This window comes from Chelon labrosus, assembly GCF_963514085.1.
Source record: "Chelon labrosus genome assembly, chromosome: 4".
Lineage (NCBI taxonomy): Eukaryota > Metazoa > Chordata > Actinopteri > Mugiliformes > Mugilidae > Chelon > Chelon labrosus.
Window position 1 is genome coordinate 13,103,400 of NC_140340.1, and position 16,916 is coordinate 13,120,315.

At 43.3% G+C, this 16,916-nt stretch overlaps 2 protein-coding genes across 2 annotated transcripts; one reads left to right on the top strand and one right to left on the bottom strand.

The window, feature by feature from the left end:
• Positions 1 to 340: 340 nt before the first annotated feature.
• On the top strand, positions 341 to 4,156 carry slc45a1 (solute carrier family 45 member 1; the record flags this gene model as incomplete). The annotated part of the gene is made up of 8 exons (XM_084542053.1): positions 341 to 761; positions 885 to 977; positions 1,314 to 1,538; positions 1,677 to 2,572; positions 2,657 to 2,810; positions 2,908 to 3,084; positions 3,190 to 3,395; positions 3,884 to 4,156. 8 exons carry the CDS (start codon positions 341 to 343, stop codon positions 4,154 to 4,156), a joined length of 2,445 nt encoding a protein of 814 aa, XP_084398179.1.
• Positions 4,157 to 6,315: 2,159 nt separating this feature from the next.
• LOC311486243 (uncharacterized protein) lies at positions 6,316 to 8,999 on the bottom strand. The gene is made up of 5 exons (XM_084542034.1): positions 8,804 to 8,999; positions 8,093 to 8,167; positions 7,628 to 7,691; positions 7,320 to 7,393; positions 6,316 to 7,205 (listed from the first exon to the last, which is right to left on the bottom strand). Exons 1-5 carry the CDS (start codon positions 8,852 to 8,854, stop codon positions 7,134 to 7,136), a joined length of 336 nt encoding a protein of 111 aa, XP_084398160.1. The 5' UTR covers positions 8,855 to 8,999; the 3' UTR covers positions 6,316 to 7,133.
• Positions 9,000 to 16,916: the final 7,917 nt, after the last annotated feature.

The window sequence follows — 16,916 nt, forward strand, 5'->3', positions numbered from 1 at the left end:
ATTAAAATGGAAACAGGCGTCATGATAGTGGTGCCGCATAGTACACTGCTGTAGTCAGCCACGCCGAGCACATGGGCTTTGCGCACAGCATGCGCACTGGTTGCAGTGCGTCGTGCACATCTTTGCTGTCTCCTCATGACTGCAGTGTCCTCTTGGTAGCACAACATGCCCATTAGCAGCACCAACTTACTGACACGCTGACTGTGCAAGACTGTGCTGATCTTGAATGACCTCTAATCTGAGCAATGAAACCAAAGCCAAGTTAAAGCCATGCCTGACTTTTAACTTGTCATTGTTGTCGTCCTTTTTGCATTTTGCAGTGAGTGCTGGCTTGAGAGAGATGTCATCTCCAGGCATGGGCACCCCGAGTGACCCCCTCTTGGCCAGTCCAGGAGGGAGGTTCCCCGCAGCTCAGGAAGGTATCTGGAGGAGCTCACTCCCCAAAACCGCCAGCTTCCCGACATCCACCACTAGGCACCTCAGTCACCGAGCTAACAACTTCCAAAGACAGCCGAAGCGCAGGAAGCTGATACGACCTTCACCACCTCCGCCCCCCAACACGCCCTGTCCCCTGGACCAGCTGGACCTCAGTGAGCTTCCCCCGAGGCGTACCTTCCAAGAGCTGGTCTTCAATGGCTGCATCCTGTTCGGTATTGAATTTAGCTATGCCATGGAAACAGCTTACGTGACCCCTGTGCTCTTACAAATGGGCCTACCTGATCAGTTCTACAGCCTGGTGTGGTTTATTAGCCCCATTCTTGGTAAGTCAACTGCAGAGGTGTCCAGGATTATGAGCTGAAGCATGATGTGATTTTAAATCGCACTTATCACAACCAGTCTTGCTTCTGTGGACTGTAACTCTGTCCTTTGTCTTTGTCTTGAAGGATTCCTCGTTCAGCCTCTCATAGGAGCATGGAGTGATCGTTGTACATCCCGGTTTGGGCGAAGGAGACCTTTTATTTTTGCCTTGGCTATAGGTAAGAAATGCTAAAATAGTATCATGTTGATTTTGATTTACATAACGGTAGTAGGCTTGCAAGAGACAGACTAGATGAAGAATAGGCAAAAGCCATGAACCAAAACCACATTGACAATAGAATCACATTATCATATCAATGCCTACATGTTTTAACATTGTGTTTCTGTTTTGTAGAAGATGATGCTTGTGTAGTTTTCTTAGTCTTCACAAGAATTCAGAGCCACAAAATACATCATACAGCTGCGCATATACTCCTCTGTTGTTGTGTTTACATAGGTTATTATTACCTTTGGCACTCTAGTGCATTAATCTCTTCTTCGCTGCTCCTTTCCAGGAGCATTGTTTGGTTTAACCTTGGTGCTGAATGGACGGGACATTGGAGGTGCCCTGGCTGACACAGCATCAAATCACAAGTGGGGGATTGTCCTGACTGTGTGTGGTGTGGTTCTGATGGACTTCAGTGCTGATTCAGCTGACAACCCCAGCCATGCCTACATGATGGATGTGTGCAGCCCAGAGGACCAGGATCGTGGCCTGAACATCCATGCATTGCTGGCAGGTGGGAAAACTCATTTTTTGTGTTAATAGCGTAGAAGGCGGCAGCTATGTCCGTCTGATCAGAGCTGACATTAGTCCATAAGAAAAATAAAAAAATTGTCTTCTTGTCATGTTGTTGTGTCTTTGTTTTTCTGCACAGGGCTCGGAGGTGGATTTGGCTACATTGTAGGTGGCATCAACTGGGACCAGACACAGTTTGGAAGGTCAATGGGAGGTCAGCTGCGGGTCATTTACCTGTTTACCAGTATCACCTTGGTGGTCGCCACAGTCATGACTCTGTTGAGTATCCCTGAACGGCCTTTACCAAAGAGCCAGCCAAACAAAAACTCGAGCAAAAAACATTTGAAAAGCCCCAGCCTCCCTCTACCGCCCTCTCCCCCTGTTCCCCCTGGAGCAAATCTGGGACTGGACGAGGAAGATGAGGACGGTCTTTACAGGTATAATTTCTCAAAGTCTCACCCGTGTAATCCTGACCACCTGGCCCATTCTTGCAGTGCCAATGCACGTCTTTGTGCTGGCCTCACTAGCCCTATATCGCCCCTAAGCCCCCTCACTCCAAAATATGGCAGCTTTATAAGCAGGGACAGCTCACTCACAGGAATCAATGAGTTTGCCTCCTCATTGGGAACCTCCTACATAGACAGTGTGCTCATAGACTGCTACACGGGTCAGCAAACACCACAGGGCCTGGCCGGCTCTGACACTGTGCCCCTGCCTCCTGGGGACTCCCCTCCTCCTGATGATTCCACACAGGGGCCAGAGAGTCGTCCTGAAGGACAGACCCAGGTGGGCGAGTCGTCTCATCCAGCCGGGGATGTTCAGGATGCGGAAGAGCCTCAGCCTGAGGGAGATGCACAATCTCACGGAGCACCTCAGGTCACGGCTGGGGCTCAGCCCGGTGCGGGGTCACACCGGGGCTCTACTGCCGGCATCCTGAAGCGACCTCAGAGTCTCGCACTGATAGAGGAGCCCATGGCGACTCAGATTGTTGGGCTGGAGAATGGACGGAGGAGAACGGTAACTTTCAGCCAGCAGGTGAGACATTTTAAAACATAACAAAAGCTGTGAAGTGAATTGAAACCACAGCGTGTTTAAGCTTCTTTTTTCTCTCTGGCGAAGGTTGCAAACATTTTGCTGAACGGGGTGCGCTATGACAGTGATCTAAGTGAGAATGCGGAGACAGGAGAATCCCAAATGTCAATGAAGCTGCTGTGTATAGCCATCTACAGGATGCCTCCCTCTCTGCGGAGTTTATGCACTAATCATTTTTTAGGTGAGTAAGTTTTAATTAAAAAAAATTAGGCAGCAATTTAAAATCTGCGTGTGATTTAAACAGTGTGAATTCTACTTTTTATTTCTGCCCACTCTAGGGTGGCTGTCTTTTGAAGGCATGCTGCTCTTCTACACTGACTTCATGGGGGAGGTTGTGTTTGAGGGAGACCCCAAAGCACCCCACGACTCTGAGGCTTACCAACGCTACAATGCTGGTGTTAGCATGGGCTGCTGGGGAATGTGCATCTATGCATTCAGTGCTGCTTTTTACTCAGGTAAGCGCTCACAACAACATCACGGCAGCGCAGTCTTGTCCCAGGAAAAGTATTTTTTCTTATTCGATACACATTCGATCTGTGTTTATCTTCTCCCTCTTGCAGCCATATTGGAGAAACTGGAGGAGCGTTTCTCTCTTCGCACTCTATATTTTTTTGCCTATCTGGCGTTCGGTTTGGGCACGGGCCTTGCAACACTATCCACCAACCTGTACGTGGTGCTTTCCCTGTGCGTCACCTACGGGGTGCTCTTCTCTTCTTTATGTACGCTGCCTTACTCTCTGCTGTGTGAATACTACCAGAGCCCTCAGGTCAGTAGCCACTTATGTGCAGCAGCATTTTGGGAAATTAGCTTATTTGTGTTGAGTTACTGTACATGTGTGTTAAGTGTGAAGTACGGATGCACATCCAGCAGCTGGTTAGCTTAGCTCAGCACAAAAAGTACAAGAATTTGAGTAATATAATCTTCCTATTTGCACATTTAAAGCTAAAAAAATAAATAAATAAATAACACTGCAATTTCACAGGAAGTTACTTACGAGCCTATTTTTGAGCTCTAGAGTGGCTCTTAGTGTGCTTGTGATACCTTTGAATGGGGAACACAGTTGCTGTTTCCCTTTTTACACTCTTAATGCAATGCGAAACTAAACTTTTCAGCTGCTGGCTTCATATTTAGTGCAGAGACACGATAAGAAAAAAAAGCAAATAAGTTAAACGTCTCACTCGTCTTTTAAGGCTGTGGTGTTTTTTTTGGTGCATATTGGTTGCACAACTGAAACTATTTTTATCTGTCTTTCAGTTTTGCGGCTCATCAGAGGAAGGGACCAGACGAGGGATGGGGGTGGACATCTCTCTGCTCAGCTGCCAGTACTTCCTGGCTCAGATCCTGGTCTCTGTGGCGATGGGACCCTTGACCTCACTGGTGGGTGGGGCCCAGGGAGTGATGTACTTTGCAAGCCTGATGTCATTCGTGGGCTGCCTGTACTCCTCTCTCTGCGTGGTGTACCAGCTGCCCCCCCCTGAGGGTGAGCCCCCCGAAAGCGAGACCCAGCCACTATTGGTGCACATTTAGAAAAGCCTCTTAATTTACTTTACCTCACGCGCGCACACACACTCTCTCAACGGCTCTCACACTGTCGCCCAGTGTCTGAGTGCGTTGACCTTCACAGCACTGATAGTGACAGACACACAGTACACCATGCCGCACACTGTACAGCACGAATTCATACATTGTCTCTACACTAACCGGCACTGCTCTCCTCAGAGCTAGACAGACAGACAGACAGACATTGGCCACTGCTCTAATATGTGTGTACATGACCAGTGTGTTCATACAGTGTGTGTGCCCATGCATTTTTTCCTAACTTCTGCAAACCGAGTGCGTGACCTTTCTGACTGCACGTGTGATTGAGAGAGACTGCGAGTGACTTCTCTTGAGTATAGACTAGCCCCAGCTCTTCTTGTGTCTGATTCTTTGCTCTAAAATCTTGCATCATTTTTTCTTCTTGCTTGTTTGTTGGTGTTTAGGATAGACGTGTGGATCACTACTCACAGGCTAACCACAGCTTTTCCTTCTTTCCCTTCCTTTTTTCAGTTGCCTAACGTCTGCATGAGCTGCAATGTAATCTCTCAAAGCCTTGTGTTAATGTTTTGTTTTGGTCACACGGCCAAGGGAATGTCTACCTGCCTGTTTCTCTGAGTTAGTGTACTAGCATCACACCGCAGGCGGGATTGTCTGACTAAACGAATGTGCTGCCAGTGACTGTTCACATTCACCGCTAATAATTCTTCATTGAGCTCTTTTGTAGCAGGATTTAGCAGACACATAATTAATATCCGTGTGAAGCTATGCCAGGCTTAATCACCGTCTTGAAGGGCTTCACATTTTCCACATACTTAACAGCAAGTACAACACTTTTCACACTATCCGGTCATTATGAGACTTAACCAGTGTGCCATCCCCAAATTTCACAGTTTGGTGCTGGGTGACTCTTAATCAAGTCCCACATATGATGCCAACTACTGCATAGAGTCATGACGAATAGCATGACACACACTCGTACACAAACATTCAAAAAACACAGAGAAATGTGTACTGGTGGCGAATTCTGTCTGGGCTCTCACTAAGCCATGGACAGCCCTGTGAGCTGTCCCCGACTCCTGGCCATGCCATTGTAATAATGACAGTGATTCTTGTCATTATCAGGAAGAGGAGAAGTTGAAACTGGGGTGTGAATCAGCATTCAGTCGGAAACCGAACAAAACAGGAGAAGAGAGGGAAGACTCATGTGAACTGGTGGACAACTTTCAAAAAGACTGTGGTGGTTCACAGAGCCAGCAGCAAGTGCTTATTGTCATCCTTAGGGCGCATGCTTAAAGTAGTAGGCTTCAGCTCCACCATGCTCGGCCCATCAACTCAGCATAGTGATGCTCTTATGTTTTATTAGAAAGGTTCCTCAACTTTCATCCTCAAGATTTCATCTTTATCAGCAAAATGGTACATATGATCTATTTTTTTCATCACTGTGCCATGGCAAACAGTGCGCTTTATCTGTTCGGCCTCAACACAGGCGTCAGGCCTGACTTCAGGGCTTTAACAAGAGGTAAACTTTAGAATACAAAGCCTTTTCATTGTGATGGTTTCATTGACCGAGCACCCCGTCAACCTGGTGCCTCTACAGAATATCTAGAAACGCCTACTATTAAAGCCTCCTGGACTGACCGGATGCACGCCATGCTTACGTTTCCGAGGAAACAGTAACTGTACGGATCATGCTGTTGCAGCTTGCTTGAGAAAGAAATAAAACACAGTTTTTGTGTTATATGGTACCACCTATTGCTCAATATTAGCAGTGTTACTGTAAAAGCTACTTTTATTCAGGGTTCAGTTAAAACTAAAATGATCGTTTTGCCATTTTTGACTCCTGTGTGAATTATTTTAACCACTGATTACCATTGAAGCTCACACCAATTGTCACCTCTGCTGACTGGAGCAATACTGCTGTGCACCACAAGGGGGAGCCAGGGATACACAAAACTAAGACACATCGATTCAGTTCTTTCCATTACCAAGTGAGGGAAATTATTCCTGCTCCTTCCTGCATCTAAGCCAGCCATTTTCCATGTTCATGAAAACTGGGTCAAGTGACATCATCCACATAGAAAACCATGGTTTTTAAAGAGTTTTTTTTTTTTTTTTTATAAGTTGACACATAAACAAAACAGGCACACTTAAGTAAAAAGACAATTTATTTGTTGATCAGAATATACAAAGCAGTGGCTGAAGTAACCGAATGCCATTCTGGTTCTGAAAAAGGCAGTCTTGTAGACAAAACCGAGCTACCCAACCATAACATCAAATCATTGGAAATGTAAGAAAAACAAAGTATAAATGGTACAAACTTGCGTGGAATGCATACAGAACAAATGACCAAAGCTTTAAGATTTAAGAGGGGTTAATTAACATTGCAAAATCCTGCCTCCACAGAGCGGGGTCAAACTTGTCATGGAGGTGCAAGAAAGAGACCCTTTATTCATTTGCACCATCTGTTATGTTAACAGGGGCAGCCGAGGATTAAGTAGCAGCTCAACACAAAAAAATTACGCCTTAACTAATAATGCTAACAACTGTCCATTATCCCCTGCTTAAAACTTATCTTTGGTCCTTTAAGTGTATCTGAGAGGTCAACATGAGCCTTGGGAGGTGAGCAGCTGCCTGTAAGTATGAATCATCTGGTCAGCACTGACATAATAGAGATTGTGCTTCTAACATACTGATATAAAACCCTCAGGAAATGAAAACTGATCTCACGGTGTGGCCCAATTTGTACAAGTAGAAAAAATGCTAATTTTAAGTACAAATAAATAACACTTCATAAAAAAAAAAAAGGATGCAGGGCCACTATGTTTCAAGACTCCAGTGCAATGTGATAACATGGGAGCAACCAAAAAAAGAAATATTTCTCAAAGATACAGAAAGCACAAGCTCTACAACACGATGTTGACCAGGCTGGTAAGACAGTGCCACAAAAGCGTAGCAGGGTAGAGACCTAAGCCTCCACTTCTGCCTCTTTCGAGTCTCCGTTTTCCTCCGTCTTCTGCTTTTTTGTCTCCACCTTTTCCTAATAATTGAAAGAAAGAAAGAAAGAAAGAAAGTGTCATGCATTAGCAAAGATCTGACAACAAATTAGTCACTGAATAAAACTGAACACTTCTGAGGCCTGGTGACAACCCACCTCCTCCTCCTCAGCTGCACGCTTCACAGGCTGTGCATCAGTCTCCTCAGCAGGGGGCGCCTCCTCTGCTTTCTCTGTAAGCACAGTTAGTCACTTTAGAAATTACAGCCTTCACTTTCAGTGTATTTAAATCAAGATTTGCTTGCTCTAAAGTCAACAGAAATAATTGAATTTCAGTCAAGTCAGGGCCACACAAGAGAACAGCTTTTATGTGAAAACTTAGCAGTAATAAAAAAAACAAAAATAAATAAATTGATTGAGGTTTTAAACAGTTGTTTTAAAAGTCACCGTTTCATTTTAAAGCATACCATCTCCATTCTTGTGTTCCTCCTCTGTGGTTTCTTCCACTTTGTCACTGTGGTCAGCACCATTCTGGTGGAAAACAAGGAGATGTCAATCTAATGAGACATGTCATGGCTTTGCTTATGTGAACATTGCAGGATATTGAAAATAAATAAACAAAACAATCCCAAGCATATTTCAAATAATCCTCTCAGAGACTTGCATGAACAGACTCCTCTGGGGACACTTAAAAAAAAAAAAGCTATGACTGTGGAGCCCTTATTACCTCCCCAGAGGATTAGCCACAACGCTCTGAGAAACCAATAGAGACGTCCAAAGGCTTGCTAGCTAACATCTGTGCCATTTCACAACCCAAACAAAGCAGTGTGTAGAGCAGCTGAACAGGAGGGGGAGGCGGGTGCAGCGACACCTGCATGATGAGGGGCGCTAAGACAAAAGGCCATGAGGCTTGGTTCTCGTCTCCAACTCACTGTGCCATTGGCAGGTGCGTCCCCGTTGTCGGTCTTCTTCTCCTCCACCTCCACTTCTTTCTTCTCTTTCAGCTCCTACAAAATAAAAGCCTTTCATCAACGCTCAGCAAAGAGTTAATTCTCAAAGTGCCGCGCGCGATCTCCACGTCTGGTTTTAATGAGGAAAAAAAAAAAGAAAAGAAAAAACACATTTCTGATTCAATTCAATGTCGACTATAAGGTGAATTAGAAATACTAATAAAATTATGATGTTGGGGGGTTTTAATTCCACGCCGCGCACATCGCAGGGGCTTCCCGCCCACAGCAGCAGCTCCGCTTCACCAGCTGTACCGTTTGTACCGCTTTGTCTGCTCAACAACACATTTTCAGCTAACCACATCACATAAGATTCAGTTTCTAAACACAGCAATTAGCCGTCGACGCTAATAAAATAAAAATAATCCACCGCAGCTGCGCACAGCTGTCGAGAAGTGACATTTTTAAATTAACGGTCATTTAGGCAAATACACATTTCCCCCAGGTTAGTTACCGTTTGTACTCACATTAAGTAACGTTTGCTATAACCGTCCATTAACTTACAGTTGTTAAGCTTGCTAAACCCACTGTTAAAACAAATGCTACGACAACTTAAAAAAAAGTTCCCTAAATCTTTTAACACGACGACTCAACCGTGAGAGGAAAAAAAAAAAAAAAAACCTGAATGAAACGCACCTTGGCTGTAACCTCTGCAGTTGCGGTTGTGTCAACAGCTGTGTCGGCCATGGTTAAATTTGTGAATTAATTTAGATAATTACGTTCGTGTTTAGAAAAAGATTTTATTCTTTTCCTTCTTGTCTCTTTGCCTTCGTGTGGATAGTCCAAAGACGCCGAGAGAGAAATGATGTCTGCCTCTCTCCGCTTTTCTCTCGAGCTCGCTGAAAATCCACTCTGGTTGGATACAGCGGTACGATCCGGCACCTGATTGGTCAAGGTCGACCACCGGGGTACGTGATTGGACGACACCCTCGTCACTCTCAACTTCCCGCCCTCTGCCTGTGTCGTTGTTGATTGGTCAGTTTTTTTTAAAGCGCTGCACTGTGATACCACGATGCTTTTTTTCTTTTTTTTCTTTTTTTTTTTTTTTTTTTACTATCCATCAGTGTGCGTTTGATTTTTTAAATTAAACGTGAACAATGGCCTCTTGGTAAAGTTATAATAATCCACTCTAACGTCGATTGAATATTAAAGTAGAGGTATTATAAAAGTTTACACGCACACACGTGCCCAGAGGCAGCATCTTTTGTCTTTGCGCTCTTTCTCTGCAGAGATGTGGTGTCAAATGACATGCAAAAAGGAATAATGTGACGATGTGAAAACCAGACGGCCACTCCTCCTTTCTATATTTAACACTTTTAACGAAATGTGTTCCTGGCTGCTCAAGTGGGCTTACACTTGCAGTTTTTACCAGACCCGATCAGTGTCATGGAAAGAAGGAAACAATGCAAGTTGTGCAGTAAATACAACAGATAAGATTCAACTTTATTTTCACTGCATGTAGTATAATTACATACACAACGAAATGCAGTTTGGCATCTAACCAGAAGTGCAAATTGCAGAAGTGGAAAATTAACCTAATAATAGGAAACATGCCATTTATATACATCTAGATCAATTAATGGACAATCCCAAGTCTGCACAGCCAGGGTGCCAAACATTCACTTTTCATGTTTATTTAATTAGTCTGGATGTTACCTAGATTGTTGTTGTTTTGGCGTTTTTTTTTAATTTTTTTGGTCCATATTTAAGAAATTATGACTCACGTATAGATGATAAATATGTGTGCAAACGAAAACCAAAAGAATATCAGTTAATTAAGTGGCAAATCAAAATCTGAATCAAAGAGAAAAAGGATAATCAGTAAGGCAATTAATGTGTATGATTTCTTGGTCCTTCAGAGACAGAAATGGGGTGCGGTGTGTGGTACAAAATGTGTGAAAGCCTTTATAGTCATTCATTACACTGTTAAAGATGATACAGATTTCTTTCTCTCACATAACGTACATACTCCAAAGCTCACAAGGGGCTGAATAAAACACACATGTGAGGTCGGGTTTTAATCTAATCTAATCTAAATCTAAAGATTCTCTCGGCCAAGTATACTTGTGTATACAAGGAATTTGGTCTCTGCATTTATCCCATCCGTGAATTAGTGAACACACAAAGCACACAGTGAGGTGAAGCACACACTAACCCGGAGCAGTGAGCTGCCATGCTACAGCGGCACTCGGGGAGCAGTGAGGGGTTAGGTGCCTTGCTCAAGGGCACTTCAGCCGCTTTCTACCGGTCGGGGGTTCGAATCGGCAACCCTCCGGTCACAAGCCCAAAGCGCTAACCAGTAGGCCACGGCTGCCAGTAGGCCATTGGATACTATCTGAGTTTGCCACAAGCACTATACAATAAACTTAATCTTAACATACACACTGCCAATAGATGTTTGTGATTTGGTGACAGATGGGAGTGATTTCCTGAAACATTGCTGTAATATTGTCTCTAATCTTTTCTTGAAGTGCAACTGAAAACACAATTTTAACATCGCATATTTTCCTGTTCCACGTTTTCCTGTTAATTAAGAAACCATTGCTCTTTTTGATACCTTGTTGCTCTGTGCCCCAAACACGCGATTTGTCTTCTGCCTCGTTGTGGTGACTTTACTGTAGTCACACATCCAACTGTTAAACCAAAGGAAGTGGCAGCGCACAGCCTCGTGGGCCCCAAGCTCTGTAATTTAAGCCTGCATCTGGCCAGCTAAAGACAAAGCAACGTATTTTTTTTTATCACAGGTAAAACCAACACGGTTTGGTCCATGACTCATGTCTCAAAATCAAATTCCTTTGACCTTGAGTAACCTTTTCCACGCCTATCATTGTGTCCGCCCACACGTGGCTGTCACTCATTTTCATATCACATTTACCTGCAGTTTTGATCTAGCATTCGGAGCAACAGTGTCTTTTCCACTTGTACACAAGGCACATTTGCATGTCCTCCAGGTGTCACGTGATTTCAAATCTTTCTATAAAGTCTTACTATTGTTTGTATCTTGAACTTGTCCCAACACACCCAAACAGGATATCTTGGTAAAAGTATTTCTCCACCCTTTAATTTCAGGGCCTCTGCGACCTCAGCTTTTGCCTAAATGCCTTGCTTGATCCTGAAGAAGCCTCCAGGCCTTGTTTTGTCTCTCACCTCACATTTAGCTAAAATATAATTGTGAAGAGTGTAATTACATACAGAGATCAAAGGGTCATGTGTCGGTGTATGAACTGGTCACGCAGAGATTTATGTTTTTATGTTTTTAGTATGTTTTATTTATAACAGTATATTAAAATGTGTATACATTATATAAGTCTCATGACAAAAATCTAGTTGTTATGAATAAAACATTGCGGTTGAAAAGTATTGTACAAATCAGCAGCAATTAATTATTTAATGAATGAATGAATTAACATATTAATCTGGTTCTTATAACATGCCCTTAGATTGCCCTTGGATTTGGGAAAATGAAGATCATGTAGAGACTCCAGATCTCTGGGGCAGGCTTACACAATGTAAGTGCATGTGTTCAACACAACCATACTGTAAATCAACGGGAGGAACAGTGGCGCAGACTAAAAAGCTTTTTCTGTAACTGGAAAATGGAAGCAATCAGAGAGAGGTGGAGTGTTTGTGAGATCATTTCCTGTCTTTTTTTCTTATTTGCCTACCTCAACATCTTTCCATGTGCTACTGATCTGCTACAAAGAAGGAAAAAGTGTATCTATGGGCAGCCTGTTCGTTCCGCAGGTGAAAGAAGTGACCAAACTGTGGCAGCCATCCAAATAGGATAGTCAAGCAAAAAATGTTTAATTTGGTGGTTTTATAAACGCTGTATATGCCAGATTTCCAAATGACGGAGGAGGAAAACTTTCGCTGAGACCACAGAAAGTAATACTGTATAGAAGAAAAGCCACTTTGTGTTCTCAGTGACGTTTGAAAATAAATAAAATATTTTGCAGCAGCTCGTCGTTCCTGTGAACTGCAAAACATTTCTTTGAGTGTTACTGGTTGAGGTCACAGAATAAAAGATGAGAAGTACAGCAGGCTAATTTCACTTTAATTTCTTGAAGACAAAGGACTGACCTGACTTGAGGAATGTCAGTGCTCGAGGGAAGAGTAAAGTGGGGCTCACCAAAGAGCAGAGGTCAGGATTAGGCGGGGGAAGGGTCCCGATAATTGGAGGAACTGGTGGAGGTCAAACTGGGCTCCTTTGTTTTGAACAGCAGTGTCCTGCATGGTCTGGTGGCCTTTCTCTGGTTCTCAGGCAAGCCCTGCAGAGTACACTGATGACACAAAGTTGACTTCTCACTGGGGCTCTTTAGTCAAATGTACACTGGAGGAAAAAGTGCATTTACAGTGCCATTGATAATTTAACACAATTAAGTACAGCCGGCAACAAATTAGCACGGTTAAGTACAGTCATTATTGACAATAAACACAGCGGGGCTGCCACATGAAGCTTCATAAATACAGTTTCGAGGCAACTTAATGCTTGTGTTAGACGTAGAACTTTCTCCTTTAATGGTCTCCGTGTTACCTTGAGATAGAAATACTTACAGGAACAAAACCACTGCACTCTTGTCAATCGCTGCAGCACTATTTTACATATAAGGACCAGTTCAGAGGTAAAATAATAATAAAAAAAATAATTGTTTCTCATACAAACAGTTAAAGTAGATTAACATCAAATACAGGTTAAACTTAAAGTGTCTGAATATCAATTTGCAAAAAAAAAAAAATCATCATCAGTGTAACCGAAGCTAATCAGTGTCAGGGTGCAAGGAGACCTTAAAATCCTGTGTCTCTGGATGTTCCTGGGGCTGTTGTGGTTTGACGTGTCTCTTCGGTGGATTAGTCTTTAGGTGCTTTGAGGATTTGGAAAATGCCAGTACGAGTGTTTCCCAATGCTGCAAGTCTCTTGGTCCCTGTGCACGCTGATGTGAAGCAGTGTTTGGAATTAATGCAATCGAGTTCAAAACAGCTGATGAATGTATAAGTGCCTCCTTCCTTGTGCGAGGCATGAAGGTGCAATATAGTAGGTGGCTAACATTGCTGCTTCAGAATCGGTTGCAAATGTTTGAAGTAAATGAGAGCAGAATTAGCTTCTGCTTAAGATGTTTCTACAGCGAAACAAGACAAATCGCATCCAGGTCAGGGAAAATCATCTCATTATTAATGACAGAAGGTGGAAAAGATGAACAGTAAAATGGATCAACTGCAGTAATTATACTTATTTGACCCATGATGATCTATAAAGAACAATAAAAAAAAATAAAAAATATCATGCAAACACAACCCGGGGAAATCTTGGGAAACATCAGACTCTGCGCTGGTTCTGTCAGAAGGTGTATACCGTAAAGCTGATTAGAGAAAAACCCTAAAGCAGACACAGAATATGCCACAGGGACTAGTGGAGCGGTTAGTAGAAGTGCTGGAGGAAACCGACGGGAAAAAGGTCATCTCTAATGGGTGTGAAGTCACAGTGACGGATTCCTAAAAGCTTCCTGAGAATAAATAAGTGGACGAACGAAAGAAAAGATTACAGATATGAGGTGCTGTATCGTGCATCAACATTACAGAGGATACAGTTTATTCTACGCAGGCAAGATTAATAGGTTGAACTGTCTGTGTTTGTTGTAAAATGCTTCAGGATTTCATGTTTCAAAATAACTTTCACGAATTAAAGACATTTTGTTCTGCGTTCATTATTTCAGTGAAAGCTGCAGTAGTCAGGTGGATGTACTGAAATAGTTTATCAATCTAATGTCTAACAAATGAAGGGAGTAACAAAGAGTTTCCTTCAGCTACACCACTTCAGTTGAACTTCTACCACCTTATTTATTCCACCTCTTAGCTCCACCCCTGTAACTGTCTTGCCAGAGAAAAGTGGAAATTTCCAGTAATTCCTTCTGCAAGAAAGCTCCTCCTCCTTCTAGTTTCCCGCCTTTTGCTCTACCTGCTCTTTCGTGCTGCATGCCGGGCCAAAGACCTCATGGCTACTGTTGCTGTAAACCGTGTGGTGCCCAGCAGTTTTCAATTTGCACACTGAAAGACAAGACTATTTATCACAAAAGCAAAAAACACACCTGCTTTATATCATTCTGGTACAGTCAGTGGTCTATAAATGTAAGCTTTGCCTCTTTCACTGAAAACATCCAAGATAAAAGTGTTTAACCTTCTTTTATTTTTGAATTTGTGTAAAAAACAATTAATTAGTATTTTTTTTAATTGTTTCATTTGCACTGATCTTCTGTTTACTGTTTTTGAAAAAATGCAGTGCACCTTTTGATTAAATATGAATGGTTTGGCTATGTGTAACTATTGCATTAGCCCTTGAATGATGAACAAGAGCAGGTTTGGGATCATAGAGCAGATGGTAGATTTGCATTTCTATTTCTCTGGCTGATCTGATATTCTAGTGTCTGGTTTGTTTCAGAGATATCACATGCTCCAAAGCTTGAATGCAACTGACACATCATTGAAGATTCAAGACACATGTGACAAGCACCTTAGTGGTTATACAGAGGGCCTTGGTGTGGCTCAGATATGGAAAACAAGATGATATCCGTTAACATGTTTACAGCCTGATATGTCCAGGCTATCTCTGCGCTGCATCTGTGTGGTTTTATAACTTCCTCTTAATTCAACACCGTAGTATAACCTTATACACATGAGCGGTGGGGATGTTTGACAGAAAATCAGCTTAGATAAACTACAAATAAAGCTACGAGACAGCTGGAGTGAAGAAGTTTGAGTGTGTTGATGGCATGAGACACACTGACCTTAGACCCATTGTGAAGCACCAACAATGAGCCATCTGCACAGCAACCAAAGCTGTGAGATGAGGGACTCGCACACAGGGGGACTGGGGAGGGGGGCAGGGACCTGGAGAGTGTAAAAGACAAACAACAAATTAGGGATATGGAAAACAAAATAAAAATAATGGGGCTCCATCAGCTTTATAGATGGCCAAAGCATTCAAACACTCAGTGTACCGTTTTACACAAGGAAAACAAAAAGCCGCAACCACAGAACATACGGATCTCTCTGCTGCTGGTAAAGTGGAAGACAAGAGCTGCAGGCCTAATCACTCAAGAGCACATTTCCTGCCTCCTGCATGATGAGATGAAGTCAACTGAAACTGTTCAAGGCTAATATTTAACCTCAGCATGGATGTCCACCGCAGCGGATATCTAACCATCAGAAATGCGCAGATCTGTTCAATCTAATCTGAGTTGTAATAACATCTTGATTCATAAAGGTTATTATTTTGGCTGTAAATAGGTTTTATAGTGCAGCCAGTAAAATGTCCCTTTCACGTGGACTGGGTGCATTACAAAATGGTGATAAGAAAGACAAAATGGTGTCAGGGACATCTGTAAAAATCACAAATGTTTCACAGGTAAGAAATGAGAGTCAGGATTGCTTAGCAACAGCAGTATAAAATTCTTGCAGCCTGTGTGGTTACAGAGAAACTGGTCATGGTGCCACCCTGTGGCAGTCTGTTAGCACTTGCAGAGGATGCACTGACACTGAAACCGATCCCTTCTCAGGAGCATGTACATGCATCCAGATGAAACAGCTGCAGTCATTTGCAACGTGCAAGAACCTCATGAATGACTTAGTGCTTGATTTTAAAAAGTGATATCCTGTGTGCTTCCTCAAGGCTGTTCAAAAATATGCTCGGTAATTTGATTGGCTGGAAAATGCACCAGCTCTCACGGCGGGTGGTTGCCTAGCAACACTCGTGGCCGGGTGGGAGGGGTGCGAGTGCTCGGGGAGGGGGGTGGGGCGTCTTCAAGGGGTGGGAGCATTGTGGGTGCAGGCAGTCTGACTGGGGAAATACCTGGCAAAGTTCCCAAATAAACAAACAGGAGCGAGAGAGAGAGAGAGAGAGAGAGAGGGAGAGAGAGGGAGGGAGAGAGAGGGAAGGAGAGAGAGAGAGAGAGAGAGAGAGAGAGAGAGAGCAAAGATAAATAAGTTAGTCTAGTCAGAGATAAAGGGAACAAGGCATTTTAGTGCTAACACAGGTCGCTCCCAAAGCAGAACAAGAGTAAGGACAGGAAGTAGAGAGAGAGAGAAAAAAAACGTTTTCTGTAGAGAGATGAAAGTTGACAAGAAGTTTAAAATACTAAACTGTGTGTAGGGACTGGCTAGAAACACAGTCACTGCCATAACAGGACATTTGGGTTGCCAGATAAGCATTTGGAGAAACACTGCCTGTGCTTGCATGTTCTTGTTTGAATATCTCTAAGAACTGTTTTGGTTTTATTCGGATGAGTCAAACTAGATCCACCAGTCTCATCTGTCTTCAGTCCTTCAGGAAAGAATCAAGCGAAATTGACAGGATGATGATGATGATGATGATGATGACGTGCAAAGAAGGCTCAACAGAAAATAGGAAGAGTGTTAATCTGGAGAAAAGGTGGAAAATGTGCTTATAAGGAGAGGAGGGGTAAAAGAAAGAAGGGGCTGCTGGAGGTAGGCTCAGCCCGCAGAAGGAGGTGGGCCTTGGAAATGGCTGATGCAGGCGGTCTCTACAGGCAATGAGGACTCTTTGTCAGGAGCAGGAAATGAGGTTTCTGTTGTGATTAAAAGGAAGGTTTCTATGGCAATGCAGAGAGCCGTGTGCACAGAGAATTTGTCGGGAGTGGAGGGGGGGCTAAGTGAGAGTAGAATTTCAAAGAAAGCTGCCTCCTCCATCTCATCTCCCAGCACCGCCACCACCCCTCTGCTTTTCCACAGTACCCTT

Coding starts and splice junctions, on each gene's coding strand:
- LOC311486243 (XM_084542034.1), bottom strand. CDS start 8,854: ATGGCCGACACAGCTGTTGACACAACCGCAACTGCAGAGGTTACAGCC. Junction 7,692..8,092: donor ACGCACCTGCCAATGGCACA/GTGAGTTGGAGA, acceptor GTTTTCCACCAG/AATGGTGCTGACCACAGTGA. Junction 7,206..7,319: donor GTGCAGCTGAGGAGGAGGAG/GTGGGTTGTCAC, acceptor TTCAATTATTAG/GAAAAGGTGGAGACAAAAAA.